The 22,099-nt window shown below is 33.9% G+C and overlaps 1 protein-coding gene across 1 annotated transcript in view; it reads left to right on the forward strand.

The window, feature by feature from the left end:
- LOC111051271 (rab GTPase-activating protein 1-like) overlaps nucleotides 1-22,099 on the forward strand; it is a 101,769-nt gene that overhangs the window by 37,411 nt on the left and 42,259 nt on the right. The window contains exons 9-13 of the mRNA XM_039431997.1: nucleotides 7,676-7,920; nucleotides 10,620-10,805; nucleotides 12,918-13,043; nucleotides 15,116-15,301; nucleotides 18,511-18,685. Of these exons, the coding sequence (XP_039287931.1) occupies nucleotides 7,676-7,920; nucleotides 10,620-10,805; nucleotides 12,918-13,043; nucleotides 15,116-15,301; nucleotides 18,511-18,685 (918 nt within the window). The remainder of the gene's footprint in view (nucleotides 1-7,675; nucleotides 7,921-10,619; nucleotides 10,806-12,917; nucleotides 13,044-15,115; nucleotides 15,302-18,510; nucleotides 18,686-22,099) is intronic.

Raw genomic sequence — 22,099 nt, forward strand, 5'->3', positions numbered from 1 at the left:
TACAGAAATATTGCTCGCCTAGAACAGGATAGATTATTCATCACATATTCTTATCATTATCGTTCCCTAGCAACCTATTTTAAGCGTTTATATAGTAGCTGCTGAGAGAGATTTATGTGATAGATATACCTGAATAATACTATTAAATACTATATTCGACTAAACAACGAGTGACCCAAATGAAGCGATTCAAATATAAGAAAAAAAGAAAAATGGGAATGCGAAAAATATTATAATATTTGGAACTCCATAACTTATCATTTACTAATTAAGAGACATTTATAGGATTAATAATTTATTTAAAAACACTAATAATTTAGCAATATTGCACTAATAGTTTTAATTTTAGATGACTCTCTCCTGGATTATTGAGTTATGTGTTGGATATTCCTCAGTGATTGCTGCATCATCTGAAAAAACTCCGTAAAAGTGATCTCTGTTCGAAATTAACAGAATGCTCAAGTATAGACATTTAGAAGAAAACAAACATTTCATTTAATGTTCATTGAAATCGACCACATCAGTATTATTTACACGTGAATTACCGGTAGTGTATTGTTAATGTATTAAGATATGAGAAGATAATATGAGCATCTTATTGGTTTTTCTCTCAATGATTGAAATGAATGGCTTAATTGCTTTTATATAATCATGAAAATATCACAGTTTATTACATTCCAGTACAATTATCTTGTTTCACAAAACAGATTTCTTAAAAATCATGGAAAAAGAAAAATTTTTCTTTTACAATGACAATTTCAACCATTTCTAAGTAGAGCTCATAAGTATCGTAATCTTGCCATACAATTACCAAGTTGATTTCATTCAACTTCAGTGGTGCCATTTCACCAAACTGCTAAAGGGGGGGGGGTAAAAATCAAGGGGTATTGGGGGGGGAGGAATATACCCCCAAAGGATAGAGGGACCTGGGTTTTTCCACATAAATGTTACATTAGAAGATGTTATTATATGCTTCATTTTTTCCAATTTTATACAAATGTGATTGAAGTATCAATACAAACATATACATTATTAGTTATTGAATTCAATCATGGAATATTTATTAGAAATATGGGTCTACAGAGAGGCCCTAGAGTAGGAATACACTGAAACAGATTTCTTAAAAATCATGGAAAAAGAAAAATTTTTCTTTTACAATGACAATTTCAACAATTTCATTGTGGATCATATTCTAATTGGAAAATAACTCCCAGTTAGAAAGCTAAAGATACATCAAGCTGTTTCCTAAATTCTCAACAACCCTTTACATACATTTTTGATTGTCTGATTGTGCCCTTTCTTTTGCTTTCACTGTGACATCTTGCAACTTGTTAATTCTCACATTGAAATTTATTCAATAACTCACTTATTGTGCTCTGATCAATAAGTGTACCCATTCTGTATTCAAATTATACCACAGAGAAAAATATATTATTTATTACTCTCTACCCATACTTTCAAGGCAATTTTGCTACATTGTTGATACTGTAGAAGGAATTATACTACTGCTGATAAAGAAAAGTATTAAATCATTATGAGACTCTGAGGATTCGTGTAGATAGACCCGCATTTTCATTATTTATCTGATCCTCGAGGGGGGCCGAGGCCCCCTAGGCAGCTGATTATAAGTAAAAATTAATATTGATATTTTCATAATACAGTACACCTGAAGAATTGGCAAAGTTTATGGTAAGGGGTGAGGAGGTACTCAGCTCTTCCAACTAACATCGGATTAGTTTTGTGCAGTCTACTATAACAGACGTTCCCATATGGATGTTACTATAGACGTATTTATCATCGTATTCAATTTCTGTTTGTTAGTTTGTTTGTATGTCTGATGGAAATCGAAAACGGCTCTAACGATTTTGATTAAGTTTGAAATATAGAGTTTGTGATACGAGAATCATCATTTGGATTAGGACTCATGTTTAGGATAACTCACTGAGGGAACTTAAAAATGATTAGGTACGGTAATAATATTCATCAACCGAGTAGCAGCTGACTGAGAGAGTTTTCCGTCGTCAGTTGAAAACAGTTGATCAAGAGAGTTTTTCATCGTCAGTTGAAAACAGCTGATCGAGAGAGTTTGCCGATTGTTTGCCGAAAACGAGACAGATGTGTTGAGTCACCAAGTTTGTTGACGTCATTTTTTTGAAGTTATTGCATGATTCGAGAAAATTGTGCAGACAGCAGCCGAGTGACAGCAACGCAACGCAAATTTGAATTTAAAACATAATGATTGCGGTAATATTAATCAGGTAAATGCTAAAGTAGTCAGTTTTAATATACCTGAGTAATTGAATTATAGCAATTCATTCACTTCTAAATTCCCATCTCTATATCTTTGTACTTTCAACTCTGTTTCTTTGATATTGTTATCTTCATAGACGTGAAGTAGATAGATAAGGGTGGGTGTCTTCCATGAGTAAAATGAAATGTCTATTTCCGACTTCTGCAGTTGAATACTTGTAGCTAGTAGTTCTGTGAACAGTAGACCTCGTACAGCATTTATAAACAGATCTCATTGTCAATATGTCACTTCAATTAGCCCTTCGGACATCGGAAAAACATCCAATGACTGATTGGCGTGTATTGACGATGACAATATTACCTGTTATAAATAAAACCGAGAGCATTGCCAAGCTGTAATCATCAAAAGCTAATTTACAAACATGCCAACATACATATACAGACAAAAGCAAATCCCGTCGTTGAAACGTAGAAAAATCAATGATCAAAATATTATCATGAAAAAATAACATTTTCCCGCTATTTTGGGAAATGATAACTGTATATCTTCCAGTATTGAAAATGACATTCAAAATGAAAAACAATACTGAATAATTTTATTATATTCAAAATTCTCAATGTTCGAGTAATTAACCCTCCAGCAGGCCTAGACTACATTCAACACAGTAGAACCTATATAATTTGTAGCTTACGGGACCAAGCATTTAATACGAATTTTGGAGGGTGACGAATTATATATCAAGCTCTGCAATATCGAGGCTGATAAAACAAAATACGAGAAAATTATATCATTGATACTGATCCCATCTTTGCCCATAATTAATTCATAATATAGCCTCTATGAATGAATATTAGAAAATATTGTTAAATATTAATTTGACATACTTGTAAAAGACTTCAGAGATCAATACAACTGTTCAAGAGCGAGTTCTTCAACCAAGGGTGTCTCTAGTTATATTATTATATGTGAATCCATAGAACTTTAAAGTTCACTCCGTATGGGTAAATAATTAACAATCAGAATTCAAAATCCCTAAACTAATAATACCAATTACTATAACGTTAAAGGTATTGCTATCACAAGTTGTATTATCTAATACATATAGGCTATGTTGGAAACAAACAATACCTAGACAGGCAGACAGACATTAACGAAAGCGAGTTGATGTAAAATTTGTATATTAATCAGCTGAATTCGGGGCATAAAGGACAGTATATGTGATTATTCTTAAATAGCATTAGCTGTTATGAATAAATGGGTAAATTGTGGTAATTGCATGCAATTAATATTCCAGCTTACTAATGATAAATCACAACACCCTTTTTTCCAATTCACTTCATCAGTTGATGTGATTTTCGGTCTACTCATCACTGGAGTTATTAGTTACTGTAGCATAATTTTCGATGAACTCATTACTGGAGTTATCAGTTACTATGGCATATTAGTGTATTTATCTTTATGGGAATACTAATTACAGTGTTTTTGATGACAAAACTACGAATTATAGAGAAGTTTCAGTGTACTCACTAATCTTGACAATTGACCTATTAAGTAAAGTTATTTTTGTTTTGTGTCAAGAAATTTACTAATAGTTCTATTATTTAAGCTCCAAATAACTGCAGAAAAGAGAGACAACTGCACAAAATAGGAATGATATATAGGACTTATAAAATATATATATAGGACTGATAAATAGGAATTATACAGTTACAAGATAAGTCATCGACTGATATTACTACGAAGAGGGATAGAAAAGAGTGATAGGTTTCAGAAATAAATTGTCAATGGTCTTGTTAAGAATAGCCTACATGTGGGGATTCATCAGAACAATACCATTGTTTGAAAACCAGTCAGCTCTGCGTAGTACAGTCCGTCCAAGAAGTATAACCTGACTGTCTTGTTTTTGAAGTGTCAGAGATTTGATGTGTCTGACTTTGTCGTTTCTGTACGGATGTAAAAGTGTCCGGTTTTGGCGCCTAACGCACACGCCAATTCGAGACTCTTTCAAAACAGTCTTTCCCTGTCGCTGGCGTACGGTGTCGATGGATGAGATAGTCGCTGTCCACTCCTGTCAGGTTCTGGGTGTGTCGGAGGACTAAGGTGGCGCGTACCCCGTTAGGTCATGTCAGAGGCCTCGAAATTGCGACCTGAAAACTCTGACACCAGACCTGAGCCAGCCAGGTCACTCGATATTATTATTATTATCCTTCAATAATTCAAGTGTTTTTGACATTTAAGTAAAATTAATGATTTTTGCAAACTTGAAGTCAAGTTTACAAGAACAGAAATTTGTATCCATTACATCAATGTAAACCCTTATTCAAGTTGATGAACATGTTTGACTTATGGATTCAACTTGAATCTAAAATGTACAATCCAACATACAAATGAAAAAATGAGATAAAATCAGTTGTCAGTCAATGTAGAATGTATAAAAACAACTAGATAAAAAAGTATGAAGAAGAAGAGATTAATTAGATTGTTAACTTCATAACTACCGTATATACTTTTGAGGTTATGAAAACTTGATTTCATGTTTGAAAAATCGTTCATTCAACTCAAACATAAAAAAACTCAAGGAATTCAAGGAAACTTGACTAAAGTGAACGCCGCTTTACGGCTCAACTTCCCATTTGTTTCTGTATCTCGGAAAATACAAGGTCATTTGATCCTAAAACAGCCCCCTAATGCGTATGCGTAGGTAACATTCCTATTCAATCAATTCTTTGAATGTAACGTTCTTTTTAATGACGGTTACTGAGCACTGATTTGAAATTTTGAATAATATCAACATATTGCCATTTGTAAGCAACCTCCCTAACCTTTCCTTGCCCTATTACCATAGGTAAGGAAAGTATTGCTTTCCGAAAAAAATTAAGGTACCCCAATTTCTAAATTTCTATACGTTTCAAGGTCCCCTGAGTCCAAAAAACTGGTTTTTGGGTATTGGTCTATATGTGTGTGTGTGTGTGTGTGTGTGTGTGTGTGTGTGTGTGTGTGTGTGTGTGTGTGTGTGTGTGTGTGTGTGTGTGTGTGTGTGTGTATGAGTGTATGTGCGTCTGTGTACACGATATCTCATCTCCCAATTAACGGAATGACTTGAAATTTGGAATTTAAGGTCCTTACACTATAAGGATCCGACACGAACATTTTCGATCAAATGCAATTCAAGATGGCGGTTAAAATGGCGAAAATGTTGTCAAAAACAGGGTTTTTCGTGATTTTCTCGAAAACAGCTCCAACGATTTTGATCAAATTCATACCTAGAAAAGTCATTGATAAGCGCTCTATCAACTGCCACAAGTGTAATATCTGTAAAAATTTCAGGAGCACTGCACCATCTATGCAAAGTTTGATTTTAGATTCCCAATTATCAGGCTTCAGATACAATTTGAACAAAAAAATTCAAGTGGAAAAGATTGAGCATAAAAATCTCTACAATTAACGTTCAATAGCATTTCCACCTAAAATTGAAAATAAGCTCGAAATTCGAGATAATAAGATTATTAAATTGCAAACTGTTGGCAACTGTTGATTCTATTAAATCATTCACTATGAAGAGATAGCAGACTTCGTGTGTCTGCAGCGCTATTGTCCTGTCACCAGCTGGCTCAGATCTTAGAAAAGTAGACTTGAGATGCGCTGGAACACTAGCGTCATAACGGCAACGAAAATTGTGTGAGTGCACCACACCAGATTTTTTTGTAAAAATTCACATACATTTCACGATGTGAGTTGAATTATACCGGCATATAATCAGCTGATCGATACTCGGTTGCGATCAGCTGACGGTTGCCGCTGCTGAGTCTGTCTTGGACCAGTTATAGAACTGGTCTAAGGAGTCTGTATAGTACGTGTCTCGTAGCTTTGCCTCCGTGACTATGACGGTATATAGGCAAGTTATGGTTCGCGGGGTAGTATTCCTACTTTTCCAAAAACATAAGACTCCAGAGTACTTGGATCCCTAGATGGAGGAAGCTCCCTACAGAGCTTCTTCATGAATGAGAGAGTTGCAACGTATCACCAACAATAGAAAGAACATGTTGAACGAATGTCAGCTGATAGGCTTCCACTGAAAATATTCATGTATAAGCCGGTAGACAAAGATACAGGTCCCAGACTGTAAACTGTGTTGTGCTAAAAGAACGTAACTCCAAAAAGCTCCTTGTGTATCTTTTCGGATGCAACACGTTGCTTTTGAGAAGATACAAAAAAGCATCTGTTGCTTATGGAAAGATACATTTTCAAAAATCTGGTATGGCGCACTCACACAACTTTCCTTGCCATTATGAAAATTGATCACCTGACGCTAGTGTTCGCGCGTATCTCAAGTCTACTATTCAAAGATCTGAGCCAGGACAATAACGCTGGAGACACACTAGGTCTGCTATCTCTTCATAGTGAATGATTTAATAGAATCAACAGTTGCCAACAGTTTACAATTGAATAATTACATTTTCTCGAATTTCGAGCTTATTTTCAATTTTAAGTGAAAATGTTACTGAACATTAATTGTATAGATTTTTATACTCAATCTTTTCCACTTGAAATTTTTTGCTTAAATTGTATCTGAAGTCTATTAATTGGGAATCTAAAATCAAATTTTGCATAGATGGGGCGGAGCTCCTGAAATTTTCATGGATATGGGACTTGTAGCAGTTGATAGAGCTTGTAAATGACTATTTTAGGTATAAATTTGATCAACATCGTTGGAGCCGTTTTCGAGAAAATTGCAAAAACCCTTTTTTTACAACATTTTCGCCATTTTAGCCGCCATCTTGAATTGCATTTGTTCGAAATTGTTCGTGTCGGATCCTTATATTGTAAGGACCTTAAGTTCAAAATTTCAACTCATTCCGTAAATTGGGAGATGAGATATCGTGTACACAGACACACATACACTCATACACACACACATACCGACCAATACCCAAAAACCATTTTTTTGACTCAGGGGACCTTGAAACGTATAGAAATTTAGAAATTGGGATACCTTAATTTTTTTGGAAAGCAATACTTTCCTTACCTATGGTAATAGGGCAAGGAAAGTAAAAATTGAATGTATTTACAGTATTGTATCAATCTGACATTGGTTTGATGACCAGATTTTTCTTTGAATATGTATTTGTTTGCGCCTATATATGTCATAAGCTCCTTGGTAATAGTAAAAAAGGAAAAGGAAAGTAAAAATGTTCGATGTTTTTGAACGAGTAGTATTATAGTCTAGTAACCCTCCGCCGATAGGCAAAGCTACAGGACCCGCACTATAATATAGTATAACATATTATGTTAGGTTTTGATGATGTACTCAAAAAACTCGATGAACTGAAGTCTCGACGAACTGAGACACTCTTCCATGTATTCTATTTTTATCGGTATTCCTATTCCTCTACCTTTTTCTAATGTGTGTGATGTTAATTTCAGACGGCGACGAACCGCTGCTATCAGGTACAGGTGAGGTGAGCCGAGAGGTGACGGAGGTGGAGCTGCTCTCCTGGAAGGAGGTGCTGGACAAGTGGACATCGTCCGCCTGCCCCCGGCCACGCCAGTTGCCCCCGCTCGTCAGACAGGGCGTGCCCGAGGCACTGCGAGGCGAGGTGTGGCAGAGGTTGGCCGGCTGTGACAGCGACAGTCCCATGATGCAGACTTACAAGACTCTCATCGCTAAGGTCAGCTCACTAAACCAACAATTCATTATATTTTACTTTCCTTGCCCTATTACCATAGCTAAGGAAAGTATTGCTTTCCGAAAAAAATTGAGGTACACCAATTTCTAAATTTCTATACGTTTCAAGGTCCCGATGCGGCAGGGCAGTAAGCTCTCCGATTATTCACCGATTCCTGAACGCCAAACATTCTCTTGATATTCAGCCAATCAGAGAGCTTTCATCAACTACCCTCTGTACTCAGTGAGAGATGATGAAACCAGTGGACTTGTGGAACAGTTTGGGACTGTTTCATAATTTAGAATTGCAGTCTATCTACAGAGCCACATGAAACGACCTATCCGCAGTCATCTCAAGTTATTTGTGTTTTAACTTTCCTTGCCCTATTACCATAGGTAAGGAAAGTATTGCTTTCCGAAAAAAATTAAGGTACCCCAATTTCTAAATTTCTATACGTTTCAAGGTCCCCTGAGTCCAAAAAAGTAGTTTTTGGATATTAGTCTGTATGTGTGTGAGTGTATGTGTGTGTCTATGTACACGATATCTCATCTCCCAATTAACGAAATGACTTGAAATTTGGAACTTAAGGTCCTTACAATATAAGGATCCGACACGAACAATTTCGATCACATGTAATTGAAGATGGCGGATAAAATGGCGAAAATGTTGTCAAAAACAGGTTATTTTGCGGTTTTCTTGAAAACGGCTCTAACGATTTTGATAAAATTTATACCTAATATAGTCATTGATAAGCTCTATCAACTGCCACTAGTCCCATATCTGTAAAATTCTCAGGAGCTCCGCCTCATCTATGCAAAGTTTGATTTTAGATTCCCAATTATCAGGCTTCAGATACAATTTAAACAAAAAAAAATCGAGTGGAAAAGATTGAGCATAAAAATCTCTGCAATTAATGTTGAGTGACATTTTCACCTAAAATTGGAAATAAGCTTGAAATTCGAGAAAATGTAATTATTCAATTGCGAACTGTTGCTAACTGTTGAATTAAGTTATGGGTTATGAATGAGTTATGGTTCTATTAAACCATTCACTATGAAGAGATAGCAGATCTCGTGTGTATCCAGCGTTATTGTATCCAACAGCTGGCTCATATCTTTGAATAGTAGACTTGAGATGCGCGTGAACACTAGCGTCAGGTGATCAATTTTCATAACGGCTAGGAAGTTGTGTGAGTGCGCCACACCAGATTTTTTCTGGCTGGTGTTTTGTTTGTTCTGAGGTAAACTGAATCTAGCGTGAGTATTTTTGAACAGTCCACGTCTTGGTGTGGCCCACGCCTTCGAAGTTCGAATACCTGTGTGGATCACGAAACTGTGTTCACAAACGTTAAAGCATTCGTATTAACTTCTCGTGGGAACGCAGCTTTATTCCGTCATCATTACCTCGACAACAAAGCATTTTAAGAGTTAAAGTTTAATTAACTTTATGAATCTTGCAACTGTTTTTGTTCTGTATGCAATAGTTATTAGTGCAACTAGTGCACAAAGTGACAGTTTGCTGCACCGAAAGAAACGTTTACGCCCGAGCCGTAGGCGAGGGCGGAATGGCTTCTTGAGTGCAGCAGAGAACTTTGCTCACGTATTTCACATTAAACTTTTCCTACAGTTACCATTGAATATGAGAAGTGGTTGATTAAATGATTATGTGTGAAATGATGGCTGAAATCCATCAAATGTTTGTGTGTGTGATGCTGTTATTAATAACAACCTTAATTCATTTAAAAATTAATAATCCAATTGAAGTTGAAAATTCTCAGCCAAAGTTCTCATTTTTATTCATCCAAGAATCAGAAAAAAACAGATAGAACAAAAAATTCGCATTCAAAATACATGCCAACAGCTGATTGGCTGAACCGAGCTGCAAAATGGCTGAACACAACAAGATGGCTGAACCGACAAGCGCGCGACCTAGCGGGAAGAATCGTACCTAAGTTTGTTTCATCCAGCTAAAAACTACAGAAACAGGATTCAGAAATTTAGACTTTTGCTCAAATTACCGAGAAAAATGCTCAAAGTAAACTGGAAAATATTTATAAAAATAACATAGACAACAGAGAATATTTATTGTAGTATTCTTATGTTTTTTTATTTATATGGATATCGAACGGTAATCATTTAACCTCAAAATTCGAATTTTATAATGTATATTTGCTACTTTTCTCATTGCTTGCAGTTGAAATAATAATTATCAATAGAAAAAGAACTATTATTTATTATTAAATTATGAGAATTCGTAAACGATGATTATTTAATTATGATTTAGATGAACATTATTCTTGTTTTGGATTTCTAGATTGGGATTTTATCATAAATGTAGGGTAGCCATTGAAATGATTCTTATCTAAATGTAACCACAGTCATTGTTACCAACCTAATTTTTGTTTTCGTGCTAATCCTCCATATAACCCACCAACTATTTTGTGCTGCCATGTTGCAAATCTGGAGTGCAGAAAAAATTTTTTCTCGCACTAGAGTGGAAAAGTAATTCTTTGCGTTCTGTAATCAGTGCAGAAATGGCCACTTTTCAAGGTAACTGTAGGAAAAAGATATTTTGATTATATAGTTACAACAATTTTCCGCTTCTTACAACATGACTTGAGCCTAGTTGAGATGTGGCTAGCTCATAATATGATCTCTAACGTAGAGTTTGTCTAACGTAATGGTATTCATAATAAATTGCAGGAATGCAGCTATGAGAATGTGATAAAGCGCGACATAAACAGGACATTTCCCGCCCATGAGAAGTTCAAGGACCCTGGACTCGGCCAGGAAAACCTGAGCCGAATTTCCCGAGCCTACGCCGTATACGACACAGAAGTTGGATACTGTCAAGGTCTATCCTTTCTTGCAGCAACTCTTCTCTTACATGTAAGTCATACTTTTCGAAAACAAATTTTACTTCACAGATTATCTCTTCATAATAAAACACTAAAATATTGTCTGAAAATATCAATATTTAGAATCTATCTAAAAATTATCTCTTCTATGATAGAAGATTTATTAGAAATTACAGTTGACCAACTGCTGAAATATTATATTAGGTAATAATTAGTCCGAATATCCAATGAAAGGTATATAAATAGAACTAAAGACTTCTGCTACTGCAATTATTGACCGAAGAACCAAATAACAGAAGAAAAAATCGTTGAGTGAAGCCATACAGAAAAGATAGCATAAGAAAATATCACATTTTATAGGGCGGTTATGTTCCACATTTTTATGTTAACTCAAGCCGATAATACTATTTGTTGTTTTTCTTGAAGCAATGTGATGCTGGTAGTCTCTCATACCAATACCTACTATTACTTAGTAATAGTAATAGTAAAGTAATAGTAGGTATTGCTCATACTATGCCTCTCTTGGTATTCAATTACGGCTATTATTTTTCTGTTGCATTGACTGTTATTAATTTTAAATAATGTTTAAGACCCTGTTTAAGATACAGACAGCGATCTCTGATCCCATATGTCTCTGTATAGATAGGCTATACTACAGTAACTATATTATAACCACAATATAACCATTGACTGTCACGCATCTGATTGGCTAGCTCGATCACGTGGTGCAAATCCGCCATTAAGATTCCAAACAAACTCTACAGTTCTATCTTATTGCATTGAAAATTTGGAACTTATCACTTCTTTTACCGATTGGAAACATATTTTGAACTTTCGATGAGTTTGATATAACATTTTCGAAAGGAAATCGATTATACATCAATATAGACCAATAAAGTTGATTAAAATAACAGTAATAACGCTTAAAACTTCAATGTTTCTTCCCTCGGGCTCCTCGCGGACCGCTTCCAGAGCTTTCGCGGACCACTTTTTGGTACCCACTGATCTAGATGAATATGCAGAAAGATAATTTCAATTTTATTGTATTTCCTAATCCAATTTGTTGGATCGAACTTCCAATAATCTATTTTAAAATATTTTTGCGGCTCAATTGAATATAACATTCTATGAAATCAATAATATATAAATTACGGTAAAATATTTTCAAGCTTTTTACCGCCGCCGCCATGAAGATTTCGAATATTTATATTTTTTAATGCAGCTTATAGTGAATTATACGAAAAATCGCTGGCCTTTACTTATTAAATCATATTTCCGTGATTAATTCGATATAATATCTTGAGCTTTCGCGGGTAATATAGTTACTGTAGGCTATACGATCTAAAATTTTTCAGATTTAGTAGAGTTTCTCGATTTTAGTATGAATGATTTCAAAGTTATTGACAGAACGAAGTGAGGTCTAAGATTCAAGTCGACGGTTTGGCATTTCTCTTAATGTTTAAATGTTTATATGTTTATACGTTGCGCATTTACGGCGAAACGCGGTAATAGATTTTCATGAAATTTGACAGGTATGTTCCTTTTTAAATTGCGCGTCGACGTATATAGAAGGTTTTTGAAAATTTTGCATTTCAAGGATAATATAAAAGGAAAAGGAGCCTCCTTCATACGCCAATATTAGAGTAAAAATCAGGCTATAGAATAAAATTATTCATCATAAATCAGCTGACAAGTGATTACACAGATGTGTGGAGAAGCCAGTCTATTACTGTATTAATTGTATAAGGTCTATAGTTTCAATCAAAGACTTTGAAGAGGTATGTATCTTTAAGCTGGGTTTACACCAAAGTTATTAACAAAATGTTAATAACTTAATCCTTATAGATTCTATTAGATTGAACGCAAGTTGACAAACACACAAATGTTCATCATGTGTATGATAAGTTATGTTCAATCTAATATAATCTATAATCAAACGTGAACTGATTTTGTTAACATTTAAAACAGTTAACATCAGGTATTTGTGGATGAGAATACTGCGTGAGGTCTACTGTTCACAGAACTACTAGTTTAAAAAAAACAGAGTATGAGTTTATTTGTACTCTATTTTTATACATAGTATGTACAGTATATAATATTTGTTATCTATTATGTATTTTGTGTCTATTTTGACTGGTTTCAGATGCCAGAGGAGCAGACGTTCTGCGTGCTTGTGAAGCTAATGTATGATTACGGACTGAGAGACCTCTATAAGGACGGTTTCGAATGCCTCTACCTAAGACTGTATCAGCTGAATCGACTTATGGAGGTATGATACTCATACACTTGTTTAGTAATTATATTTTTTAAGTATTACATTTTTTAAATTTTACTCCAATCGTGTACTGAACGTTTGAAAAAATTTGTTGAATTCTTTGGTTTTCTTAACAAGAAGTATTCTCAACAATCCTGAAACATTTACATTTCCAAATCCATTAGCATATTATATTAACCTTCCGGTAGTCGTGCCCTTCTCAATCACACGAGCAGTCGCGTGTTGTAATTTTTACAACATCCAATTTTCCAAGTGTTATGTACTCTGTTTACTGTCAAAACATATTAATTAATTTTATAATTACTTTCTCCATCTTCTTGGATTATTTTACGCCTACGAACATTTGGATGATTACCATTTCATAGCCCAATAAGGTACATCAAGCAAAGCCATCAATTCTGTGTTATTGGTTCGTTTGCAGTCGCCGTACACAGTCTTTCCCTATCTTATGCACAGTGCGACTTATGCACTGTCGCGACTAAATGGCACCTAAAGACTGAACCATTGCTTGGTTGATACTGCAACTCAGTGGAGTGATGGGGAGAAAGTATTGGGATGCATAGGTGTCTCATTCACTGACACCACCCCATTCAATAGTTTTTTTCAGTAAAAATACTTTCACTGTTGTACTTTTTACAAAAGCGCGAATGCCGGAAGGTTGAATCAATCTACAACCGCCAATAACAACAGACTTTCAGGACCAGTATATCTATAATGTCTGTCTATATTCCCGTTCTGTCACCAATCAATTTTGAAAACTGTGTATCAACTTCCAAATTTGAATGTTTTTCTTTAGTTGGAGTTAGTTTGTTGCTACAGTGTACTACATTTTGTTGAAATGCTAATTATTGAATCAATAAATGAACGAATATTAATGATTTTTCTGAAACGCGTATTACCACAGCCTACTTTAGATAGAAGGCCGGAACATGTTCAATATGGCAACGTGTGGTTCAGGCCGACCATGCTTTATTTGATATGCATAGATTCATTACACCATTAGAAAAATTGGATTTCGTAGAATCATTTGTATTATTGTATATTGTGAAACCATTTGTATTTGTTAGTAGGGATAGTAAGTATTTAATTTATGTCAATAATGTGATTATAAACCCACAAAGATATGTAAAGATAGATTAAACTATTGCTATTGGATATCAATTCTTCTGTGAATTTTGTTGTATACTTCTATGCCTAAATATAATTGAGTTAATGAGTATTCCAGCAATTTATTCTTTCAGTAACCTATTCATTATTAATATGAATTATCACTTCTCTTTATAAGGCTACTTAAACTATTAAAACATGATATAAATCTTCAAGTACCGTACTCTTTGTATTGTTTTCTTCCAGAACACGACTAGTTCCAACTCATCTAAAGCCATTTTTCCTAAATAAAAAAAGATGAGTTGAAACAAGTCTTGTTTTAAAAGAAAAAATAATAATAAAGGGTAGGGTACTTGATGATGTGTTTTAATATAAATTGATAGATATTATTACAAACAAAAACTAAATAGTAGTAGAATATATTCCCTTTGATAGATATTATTGAACTATCGATTATCATTACGGTGTATCGTTAGTTATAGATACACAAAAAGCGAATGCATTAAATTCAGAAGTTTCTTAAAAAGAAAACAATATTCGACTTTCATATTTTTATCTTTCATTTAGAAGGTACTTTTCAATACTTTCATCTATTAATGAAATACTTTTGATCATTAAAATTGCTCATAGGAAATACAGAAAGTAAGTACAGTGAAATTTATTGCCAAGCTAGGCTTTGAAACTCCTAGAACTAAAGTTAAAATTAGTCTATCATTTAATATTATATATTTTTTACTATCATTGAATTGAATTTCTCAGTATTGGTATTTGATGAAGGGCATAAAGCTGGTAGTTAAACGGGAGTCTACCTAAGTGAATTCAATTTGCTCGGCCTGAAGCTGAGATTGACTGCGACGTTGCCAAGTTGTGCGTTCCAGCCTTTATCTAAAGTAAACCATGGTATTACTTGTTGATGAATAAATGAATAGGGATATTGGTAATTTTTTTTTTCTTTGTAGGAACAAGTACCCCAGCTGTGGAAGCATTTTGCCGAGAAAGGGGTGGAGTCACACATGTTCGCCTCTCAGTGGTTCCTCACCCTGTTCACTGCCAGATTCCCCCTCTACTTTGTTTTCCACATCATAGACATTTTCCTCCTTCAAGGCATGGAAACACTCTTTCAGATCGCCATTGCTTTGCTCATGGTAAGCTATTTTTTTCATTTATTTATTCCTGATAAATTAAAAAATAAATCAGTAAGGGCCAGTTGCACGTACGTCTGTAAAATATGGATATTAACGCTGATTAACAAATCAATCAGTTAGTTTTTAATCCCGATTAAGTTTTCCGGTTAACTTACCAAGATTTTAACGGTTTCACAATCTGGCAACACTGTAATTCAACCGACAGATGTTATTATTGTTATTATTATTATTATATTATTATTCTGAACAAATAGGACAAAATTTAGGTTATGTTATTAAAGCGGTGACCATTCATTAGGCATACGCCATAAAAATGTTCTGTCTGTCGCTAGTGTCAAGTGCTATCTGCAGACGTACCAGATCGAAAACTAACCTCAAAAATCAGAATCTAATTTTAATAATAATAATAATTATAATAATTCGTTTATTTCACTGCATTTTTACAATAATTGGTAATACAAATACATACATTAAACATAATGGTTGAACATTACAATTGGTAATACAAATACATACCTTAAGCATAATAATTGAACATAGATAATAATATTAAGCATGTAACAGAAAAAACCACAGTGCATCCCTCTTTAGGCTAAACCTGCGATGAGGGATGTCTCGCTCTCTAGTTGAGTCAACTTAATTATAATACAATAACAATTTTGAGGTATCAAACAATAAAGTAAATTTTATACAATAATCAGTGTGCTTTGCACAAGATGGGATTACGAATCTTTAACAATAAATTACATTTGAATGAAGACACCAAAAAAATGTAAATAATATTACACCTCTATTAAACGTTTTTCTTCATAGAAGCGATTAAGTCTATTCTTAAACAAATTGTAACTGGGTGCATCTGATATATCTGATTGCAGTTTATTGAAAAGTCGTGGTCCCTTAGCAAAAGCATGAATGCTAATATCAGCTAGATACACTTCTCTATCTTATTAACGGATGAAATTCATTCATATATTTAGCTCATACTTTGAATTTTGTAGTTTTTTTACCAAAAACTAATTGGAAGACAGCTATCAGTAGGTACCTAATCGGCGTCAGTTGGATTTAATTCCCCCTGAATGGCTTGTTAAAAATCCTATACGTCGATTAGTTTAACCGGCGTTATTTTTCGATTTTTACCTTTGTGCAACCAAATTTTCTTCATTTCAACTAATCGCTGTTAAAATGGTGCCAACTAATCAGAATTAAAAATTTTTACGCCGGTTAGTTTAATCGGCGTTATCGCTTGAAATTTCTGTTTTGTGCAACCAAAATGCATCGGTTAGCGCTAATCTCGATTAAAGTATAGCGTTAGGGGATGGAGACGCAAGACTGCCGACAGAGAGGAGTGGAGAGGCATTCTTGAGGAGGCCAAGGCCCTGGATGGGCTGTAGTGCCATGGAGTAAGTAAGTAAGTATTTAATCTTGAATAAACGTTAACCGACGTTCGTGCAACTGGGGGTTTACCTTACAATATACACTGCTATGATTAAATTTAATGTATAAAATCAAATATTATGAACTATTTCCCCAAAAGAGCAAGCTCAAGCTTGGAGAAGGAGCTAGCCGAACTATTTATCTAATAGCTATATTTTATAGCCTTGGGGCCGTTTGTAGAGTGTCAGTTTAAACGGAATGTCAATTTGAACTGGGTTAAATCAATTGCAAATCAAGTTTCATTTGCTATAAAGTGTACATTTTGAGATAGAACAACCAGTTGAGGTTTTCAGTTTGAGTTTTCACTGTGCAAACGGCTCTATGGATCTTCTAAAACTTTCAATAAAATATTTTTGTATCGACCTAAAAGTCTTGAAATGTGATTCAAGCATGTGCTTTCTATCTATTTACCTAATATAGTTTTAAAGTATCACACTTCTACTATTATCTATCTTCTTTCTTTTATATAATAAGAGAGAGAGAGAGAGAGAGAGAGAGTAGGGTTGTGTTTGTTGGCATCAAAACATGTCAACTTGTGGATTACATACCGGAAAAACGGGAATGATTTAGATGTCTAAATTTTGCACATGGATTCTAAAAATATCAATTTCGTGCACCTTGAAGCCCAAGTTTCAATTTCCCTTCTAGATTTTTCAGAATTAATGTTCAAATTTAATTCATGGGACATGAAAACATACAATATGTTCAATATAGAACTATAATATATAGTCATATAGCTATGGTGAATGTGATATTTTCGAGCTCAAAATTTAAGTGTTTTTATTCTTTATTTTGTGAATTTATAGTTTGTTTCATGTTTTTAAGAAACTTTCATTATTAATCCATCCAAATTTAAAATTGTTTGTTTTATTCTAATTTATATTTTAGATTGTGATTTGGTGTAGAAATTTGAATGGACATAACCTATAATATTTGGACAATTTAAAACTAAATTAGGAAATTGAAGAAGTTTTAGGCAATAGCCTGTTTTTTTCTTTTCCGATTCTTGTATTTTTTCGCTAACCTTATAAATAAATAAATGAATAAATAATCATGGAGAAACAATAGCGTGAGTAGATATCCCATGGTATAGGGCGTTTATGTCGCAACTTTACTGTTATCTCAAGCTCATAGTCAAAGTAGTTCTTTCCCGTGATGGTGTGTGACGCTGGTAGTCTCTCATATTGTGCCGTTCATAGACTCTCACCCCGCCAAAACATTAAAAATCAACAGTAATCGACAATAATTGGCTTGAGATATCAGTAAAAGTTGCGACATAAACGACCTATACCATGGGATATCTACTTACGCTATTGCTTCTCTATGCTATAATCTAGAGAGACTACTCTAGAAACTAATACTATAATCTAATTAAATTGATAACCAGTTCAATTTTGTCAGGTTGGCATTAAGTTGAGGAAGGTTTCTAAACAAGATTTGAGTTCTGTCACTTTATTAGATTAGCACCAAGTTGAAGATCTTATCTATACTATAATAAAGGAAAAAACTGGCTCATACATGTACGGAATAGGAAAATTATGTTTGACACATCATCACGTATCAACTACTAGACTGATTAACTTGGAATTTTGCATATCGATTCTTAATCAACCGAGGATCGTTCTAGAACTATTTTAAACTCTTCAAGATTCCACTTGGTCAAGTTTTCAGTTTGTCAAGTTTTTAAATAGACCCTTGCGGAGCACGGGTTACCTGCTAGTTTATCATAATATTGATACATCAGCATAAGAAATACAACAACACTATTGTTACAGGTGTTTAGAAAAGATTTACTGCAGCTAGACTTTGAAAGTGTGCTGAAATATTTCCGCGTGACCCTGCCGAAAAAGTGCAGAAACGAAGACGTCGCCAGGCAAGTGATCAAGCAGGCATGCAGTCTCAAAATGAAGAAACTCAAGAAATACGAACAGGAGTTCAATGCTCTTAAAGGTCAGTGACTTACATTTATTTAATCATGAATAATAATATTGCGGGTAACCTATATCAAGTGCATGTTTGTTTGCAGGTTTTTCTACAAGTGATCGTACTGTTGTTAAATCGACAGTTAAATGTACGTTTGTAAAATTGAACCGTGGCTCAATGATATCATAGTGTTGTCATCCCGTTAATTTATTGGGATTGGGGTTTCGTTAGATCACTAAATAAATACAGAGACGGCATAAAAATCTGACGATTTTTGAGAGATACTAACTAAAGTGTGTCTTGTACAATTAAATCATATAATATATCAAATTAAAGATCAAATTTTGCAATTTATAGTGAATTACATAGATTACTCACAAAGTTTTTTATTTGGAGATTATGTCATCCAAATGATTTCCGTTACTTTTCACGCTGTCACCTAATTCTAAAATTTTCCTTTGCTCGCTCAATCATCACTTGTGGAATTGCTTCAATTTCTCATTGAATGACTTCTTTTAGTTCTGTGGATTATTGGCTGCTCAATAACGGTAATTTTGTTTATTCACAAATCGCGAAAAATGAAAATGTTCTTCGTCACTTGAAAGAATAATGGCATCCTGGTGGACATTTACGAGAATGATCTCGCAAGCGGCTTTGCAATGTGACCAATAACTTGCATTAAGTTGTTGCACTAACATTATCATACGGATGGAATTAAAGGTCGGAATGAAGAATTCGTCGTCCACTTCGATCAGAAATGGCTAGCACAACAGCATGTTTCGCTGCTGAACGTCGTAGAGACCGTGTAGTAACTACTCGGGCGTTTTTCAGGCGTTCTCACGGTTCGTTTTCGTCCTGTTGGTTTCGTTTTTAATGTGGACAACGTGTTCCTGAAATTCTTCACCCACAACAAGATCGTATTCCTACTGGGAACAGGCGCGTGTCGATTTAAATTATTGAAATGTCTGCGACGTAAACGCTGTGTTAAAATAACTGAGTCATTATTTTAAAAATAAGCTTTAATCACAATCGCTTGATGTTCACTTGACGACGGCATACTGGCTACTGAAATGGCAAGAATAGACCTGTCGATGTACAACATTCCCGCCTTTTCAATGACAGTGGTTCAAACATAACAATTACTACAAAATCGTCAGATTAATATGCCGGTCCCTATATTAAATTCGATTTTAAAGTTGACGTGAGTGTAGTAGAAGTAAGTGCAGTAGGTAGTCTTTCAAAATTCAACATTGCATTCTACATCTTATATTTGATTTTTGTTTGAATGAGTAATGCATTCACACAATCATTGTATATGATTTGTGGTTTTATTTGAATGAAATAAATAAAACAAAATATTTTCTTTTTTTTTTTTGAAAGTAACATTTCTTAGGAAATACTTTCAGATTCCAACGCGGTACTCTTATTATTCACTTAGGCAAAAGTTTGTAATTAATATTTATATTCTCTGTCGTTATTAATGAATTGAGTTTAAAATTTGCCCCATATTGTCCAATAATTTGATACTGTAATAGTTGAGATATAGTGATACTTATCCATAATGAAAACACTAGAAAATATTCTGATATCACGATTCAATTTAAGATTATATTTTAGTGTTTTTCATTAGTCTTATATTTCTTGAAACCGATTCGTGGTATCCTAGCTCACAATAAATTGTAGGTAGAGGGTTCAATATCAAATCAAATCTAATTTTTTTATCAAATCAATTTATTTTCCATTTTCTACAGTATAATTTTTAGATTCCAAGGAGTCTAAATTCCGCTAAATCTAAATCTAAGATTCCGCTTGGAATCTAAATTTTCCATTTTTTACAGTATACACTATGTTTATACACAGAGCATGAAATTACCATAGATACGGAAATAATTACAAGATAACAAAAGAAATCACAATATTCTCCCTGAGGTCTCCAATTTCCATTCCAATATCAATTTCAATCGTAATTCCATTGAATTTATTCAGTTTTACAATATTGTTTTGTAATTGAAGACAATGCATTACTTGGAAATCGGCAATAACAACCAAACAATGATTCTCAATGTATTGAAAAGCAATAAAAATGAGTCTCATCTTTATTACAGAATTATTTTGTCTTTTTTCTTGAAAAGCCTCGTGTTGTGACTAGAATAAACGACTACGATTTAGTGGTTCACGCAAATAATTTTTTGCACTTCAGAGTTCAGAGGCTATCTCTAATAGATTAATTGATTCCTATTCATAATTGAACCTTCGAGTTTGAATGATACAGCTAATTTACAAATATACATTGGCATTATTTAGACGATGATTAAATTGTATTCAATAATATTCTGAATTCGATCAAGTGGTGTGGTTTATTAGGAAGAGGTTGGGTGGTGTTGAATTAGTGTACTAATAGTGAGTAGTAGATAATTGATGAAAGTTTGTACAGGTGTTGTTTAGCCGACTGTCAAGGTTGACTTTTGTTGCTATGTCCCGGGTTCGAAGTCGAATTAGTCGGTTGTGTTTTGTGCGCGTGCTGGTTGTTCACTTAGTGTTTCATTCTTGAAGTTTGGTCGAGAATCACACCTCGCGAAAATGCCTCTCAAACAGGAGATGGTTCAGCCTAAGTATTTTCCCTTAAAAATGATCACCCTCATTCCATTTATCAAAACTCTAGTGTAGACCCTGCTAAGCTCAACGTTTTAGTTATGTTTACCAACAGTTACCATTCTATTTATTGAAATTTCTAGGGTAGAACGTGCTAAACTCAACGTTTTAGTTATGATTGAATCTATATTACCTTCCCATTTATTAAAAATTTTAAAGAAGACGCTCGATGTATTAGTTATGTTTATCATTAATTACAATTTCATTCATCAACATTTTTTAGGAAAACCCTGTCAAGCTCAGCGTTTTTGTTAATTCGTGATGAAAATAGATATGAGATTTTTCATTTTGAAAATATCTATTCCATAAAAATAAAAACGATAATGATTAGGTTGGTTTGAAGCGCTGTCAATCAATCAATCAATTTATCGGTTATATTTTTATTAAAAAATGATAAATTTATTGGTTATTTTTCCAACAAAAAAATACTATGTTATTGGGTCCAGCTAGATTCGAAGGTTTTTCAGCAGATACCATTTTAATACATAATCATAGTACAATGTTGCATTAAAACTAGATAGTATAAAATACAATTTTACATCAAAATGTTCGGCAAGTTTCAAGTTGAGAAATGACAATTCTGGATGGCTCTTATGTCACCCTGTGATGTCATCTATGATCTATGATTCACACGTTGTACATGCTATCTTCATTCATCATGATAGTTCTTTTTCGATAGTTCAAAGTTATTAATTAATAAGTGATAATATCATGACAAATAATCCGATATCACGATGTAAATTAAATGCTTTTGTGCTTCATGTTTTTTATAGTTGTAGAGTTGTACAA

The sequence above is a fragment of the Nilaparvata lugens genome, chromosome 7, assembly GCF_014356525.2.
Source record: "Nilaparvata lugens isolate BPH chromosome 7, ASM1435652v1, whole genome shotgun sequence".
Classification (NCBI taxonomy): Eukaryota; Metazoa; Arthropoda; class Insecta; order Hemiptera; family Delphacidae; genus Nilaparvata; species Nilaparvata lugens.